This window comes from Melampsora larici-populina (assembly GCF_000204055.1).
Source record: "Melampsora larici-populina 98AG31 unplaced genomic scaffold MELLAscaffold_115, whole genome shotgun sequence".
Classification (NCBI taxonomy): domain Eukaryota; kingdom Fungi; phylum Basidiomycota; class Pucciniomycetes; order Pucciniales; family Melampsoraceae; genus Melampsora; species Melampsora laricis-populina.
The window spans coordinates 36,249-41,001 of record NW_006768879.1 but is presented as its reverse complement, the minus strand read 5'-3'; the positions used below and the strand labels follow the sequence as shown (position 1 = coordinate 41,001).

Below are 4,753 nucleotides of genomic sequence, written 5' to 3'. Positions count from 1 at the left end.
TGGGGTTCTTTTGATGTTGTATTAGCAAGATTGAAAGATTTGTCTTGGAGTAACACTCCCTTTGCCCGTGTTGAAGGTGATGATTCTATGGTTTTGGAAAACTGAGTACTTTATTTTGTAATGGTCAATAGTATTGATTTTTGTGAGCAAAGTAAACAAACTACATGATACAATACTCTTGTTTTTGGAAGAAGAAAAAAAAGGACACAAGAGAACTTTTCAAAGATAGAAAAAACATGAGGTGAAAAGTTGGAATACAAATTCTACATATATTGTTGGACTGATTCATGCAACCCTTGAGCATCTAAGCATATTCTGCATAGCATGCATTCACATTGCCTATATCCTCCAAGACATCCATTGTGTGTCGTGGGTTGATGCAATCTTTAAGTTGATCCTTGGGAACCGACAATGCAATGACTTTTCTCGCCAGGGAAGCTTGCTTTTTCTGTACCTGAAGGGCAAACAAAAAGGTTTTCACCTCATGGTGAGTATGCTGCTTTCTTGACACCGGAGCAATTGACTCACATTGAATAGGTGCTGTTCAACCTATTCCCCTGCAACCACATGATACACCTTCACAGGGTGGGTCTGGCCTATTTGATGTAGACGGTCAATTGCTTGTTGCACAATCTGCGGATTCCAATGGGCATCCTAATGATATTCCTGTTAGCTAAATGGTATGACAGTATATGGATAATTGATAACATATTCACCATCAGGTAGACCTCATCAGCACAGGTCATATTCAAGCCAACACCTCCAGCTTCAATAGATACTATAAAGGCCTCAATCTTGATGTTGGTCTGGAATCTGGTGAGTTGCCATGTTCTCTGCTGAGTTGTCATTCCACCGTGCAAGGACCCGCTTGAAATGCCGTGACAATCCAATGCAATCATGATCCTGTGGGTTGATCAGGTGAGTGTACAGGACAAATGATATTTGAGAGAAAAAAATAATTACCACTCCATGAAACACCTCCATTGTGTATAGATAACAGTCTTCTTGCATAGACCTTTATGCAAAAGTCCCTGCTTCTGTTTGAGCTGGGAAACCAAGTATGTAAGCTTGCTGCTCAGTGACCAGTCCTCCAGGTAGGCTGGCCTGGCCTCCGCAGTCAATTCCCTCCCGTCAGGCACCATGATTCCTAGCTCCTCCTCCATCTCCGTAATCTTGATCTGATTGAACTCTTGTTCTTGTTTGAATAAAAGAGGGTGATTGCACGTCATCCTGAGATTGCTTAATTGTCTGAAATATTCACCCTGTTTATGTTGGATTTGAGAGCTAATCCCAAATTCCCGAATGAATCTTTCATAATGTTGCTGATATACTGGTTTCACTTGAGGATGCATGTCCAATAAGATGGTCTCATGATATATTGGAGGTAAATCACGTAGGTGGCTAGCTTTTGTTCTCCTCAGCATAAAGTATCCTAGTAGCAGGTTGAGTGTGTCCAAATTTCCTTGATGAACAGGCAGAGTGATTTGACGGTACCATACAGAGTCTTGGTGAAATGGCTTGATGCGCAGAAATTTGAAGAGCATGTGCAAGTCTCCAATTCGGTTATGGAGTGGAGTTCCAGTGAGACAGAGCCGGTTGACTGATTCCACAGAGGTGAGGACTGCATGGGAGCTGGTTTCATTACGGATTATACTGGGACCAGTAGAGGGTCAGCTTGGTAAATGTTAACTTGGCAAAAGTAGTTAATACTCACTGAGCTTCATCAATGACCACTCTGTACCACCTGGTGTAAAAGGGAGGCGGGTTAATCCAGCAAGCCGGTAGTCATATAAAAGTGTGTTGGGGGTTGTAAGGATGATGTCAGCTGAGTGGATATCACGTAGAGGTAGTTTGACTCTGTCTATGCCATGCCAGCGCATAATTTTCAAACTGTTTTTCTTAGTGTGTTTTTCAACTTCATTTTCCCAGTTATCCATGAGACTAGTAGGACAGATCAACAGAGTGGTGTGAGATGGACGTAGGTGATTGTTTGCGTGGGTGAGATCTGATGCTGAATCCTGATGTTCGAATTGTCTTGATGCTTCCAGTGTGGTAGCAATCAAAGAAATAGTTTGAATAGTTTTACCAAGTCCCATGTCATCCGCTAGAATTGATGCCCTAGGGCTGACTGGTCTGGTTTGTGTGTCAGTCACAATAAATTCTTCACCACAGAGACGGTGACTCCACCGGCTGAAGGGTGGCATTGATTTGTAAAACCAAAGGGAGTGATAAGTTGTTGATTCTGGATTTTCTCGGTCTAACAAAAAGGCCAGGCCTTGCTTCTGATGTGGTTGTAGCTGAGAAGTAACTATCACTGATGGATTGACTGGCTGAAGATCTGAACCACATGAAATGGACGCAACCTTTGAGACCTCTTCCCTGGACAACACATGATCAGGAAATGCTGAGGCCCAGTTGGGAGTTGTCTGTGCTTCTAGATCCACCAGAGGGATAAGTTGATGTTCTTGAGGCTGGTAATGAGGAGGACGGTGGAGTTTGATCTTGAAGTGTCTGACTGTCTGGACAAGGCTTCCTTTGTACCACTTTGGGATGAATATAAGTACATTGACTTGCAATTGAGTTGCATCATGCCCATCAAATTCTACAATAGCAGTGTTGACACTCGAGCTGATGAGAACTGGGTGACTGGGGTCAAATATTGTACTAGGTTTCCATCCGCCAGCAGGTAGAGCTTTATGTATACGAGGAGTTGTCCCAAGCAGCTTTAAGAAACAACTATCACATGATCAGGAAATGCTGAGGCCCAGTTGGGAGTTGTCTGTGCTTCTAGATCCACCAGAGGGATAAGTTGATGTTCTTGAGGCTGGTAATGAGGAGGACGGTGGAGTTTGATCTTGAAGTGTCTGACTGTCTGGACAAGGCTTCCTTCGTACCACTTTGGGATGAATATAAGTACATTGACTTGCAATTGAGTTGCATCATGCCCATCAAATTCTACAATAGCAGTGTTGACACTCGAGCTGATGAGAACTGGGTGACTGGGGTCAAATATTGTACTAGGTTTCCATCCGCCAGCAGGTAGAGCTTTATGTATACGAGGAGTTGTCCCAAGCAGCTTTAAGAAACAACTATCAACACCACCCACCGGTAGGGACATACCCCGATGAAATACCAGTTGGAAGATATAAACTGATCTCTGGTGTGACATTGGTGTGAGCAGAGACATTCAGGAACACAGGTGACTGATGGGGATGTTACAATTTGGCCGCAGTGGAAGTAGGTGATGCCACGTTGAAATATATCACCCCAGCACATACTGGTTGGCTTAAAGTTTGTTGAGGTGTGACAAACATGATGACGAAATGAAGATGAAGAGGATAAAAATTGGTGGATTGGAATGAGGGACAATATACTTTGGGTGCATGAAGCTCGCTTTATATGAGCTCAAATGTGCTGTGCGGATTTACACAATTTACCTCATAATCAAGGATCTCGCAGATCCACGCACAAGCTCCTGATATTGATGCAAATCCCATGTCACATGTTCCATCAGGGGATAAGGGGCATAGTGGGTCCCCCTATGCTGCATTGCAGTTGCCACTCAGGGGCTGCAAGTGGCAACTGAATAGGAATCAACACTGGCAAAATTGTCCAAAGAAAATCCCCCGGGTATAGCTCATCAAGAACATCAACATAAAATGTCTTGATAAATTTTTCTCTTTGTTAGCCTCAACCTGATGACACGGAACCTGAAAATAATATTCATATGAAATTTTGTCTTGTCAAAAGTTTTCAAACACATGGTACTGAAACTGTGTCATCAATTTTTTTTTTCGCATTGACAAAGGAAAAAAATTTGAATGATCAGTCTCATTGGACATGATTGAACTGCAACTGTTGCGGTAAAACCCTAGATTCTTGACTGAAAAATGTGTTTCAAAATGGATTTGTAAGTTTTTTTTGTTCACCAAAGCCAACAAATAAAATTCAACAATGTTTTCAAGATCATGTTACTGCATCTGTTTCAAAATAAACATATATTTCTTTAACAAGACGGACCCACTGAAACATTGTAGAAACATTGTAGATACCTATAAATGTTGCTTTTTCCCGAGATTAAAAAATTTACCAATACAATTGTTTGTTTGATGTTGTTTAACATCAAACACAAAAAAATTCTATGAACTCAAACAGTTCATACATATATAAATTTTTTCTCTGTGTAAAAAAAATTATGTGACCTGTTTAACCAGGTCAATTTGATATTTTGATGGCCCCAGCACACTGCCTAAGCAGTAGGTGGCCATACTTTGAAAGATGGGCCACCTACTGCTCAGGTGGTGCCACCTAAGCTAGGTGGCCCATCTTTCAAAGTATAAGTGCCTAGCACTTAGGTGGCCGGGGAAATGCTCAATGCCACCTAAGCGCTAAGTGGCCCAACTTCAAAAGTAGGGGCACCTAGCCCTTAGGTGGCCTCCATCGCACGATCAAGCAGTGATCGTGCGATGGCTTCCAGGGCCGAGAATAGACTGATTCTCGGCCCCGGGCTATGTCCTGAGCCATCGCACGATCACTGAGTGATCGTGCGATGGCTTCCAGGGCCGAGAACACCCCGATTCTTGGCCCCAGACCGATAGCCGCCTCATCGCATGATCACCAGGTGATTGTGCGATGTAGGCCACCTACCTAAGGTGTAGGTGGCCCTACTTTGAAAGTTGGGCCACCTAGCCCTTAGGTAGGTGCCTCCATCGCACGATCACCTGGTGATCGTGCGATTAAGCCCAAATGATCG

General features: G+C 43.2%; 1 protein-coding gene across 1 annotated transcript; it reads right to left on the bottom strand.

Moving 5' to 3' along the window:
* Positions 1 to 959: 959 nt before the first annotated feature.
* MELLADRAFT_41187 (uncharacterized protein) lies at positions 960 to 2,204 on the bottom strand (the record flags this gene model as incomplete). Its single annotated transcript, XM_007418948.1, has 3 exons — positions 960 to 1,653; positions 1,715 to 1,733; positions 1,841 to 2,204. The coding sequence occupies 3 exons, from the start codon at positions 2,202 to 2,204 to the stop codon at positions 960 to 962; spliced, it is 1,077 nt and encodes a 358-aa protein (XP_007419010.1).
* Between the last annotated feature and the right edge of the window lie 2,549 nt (positions 2,205 to 4,753).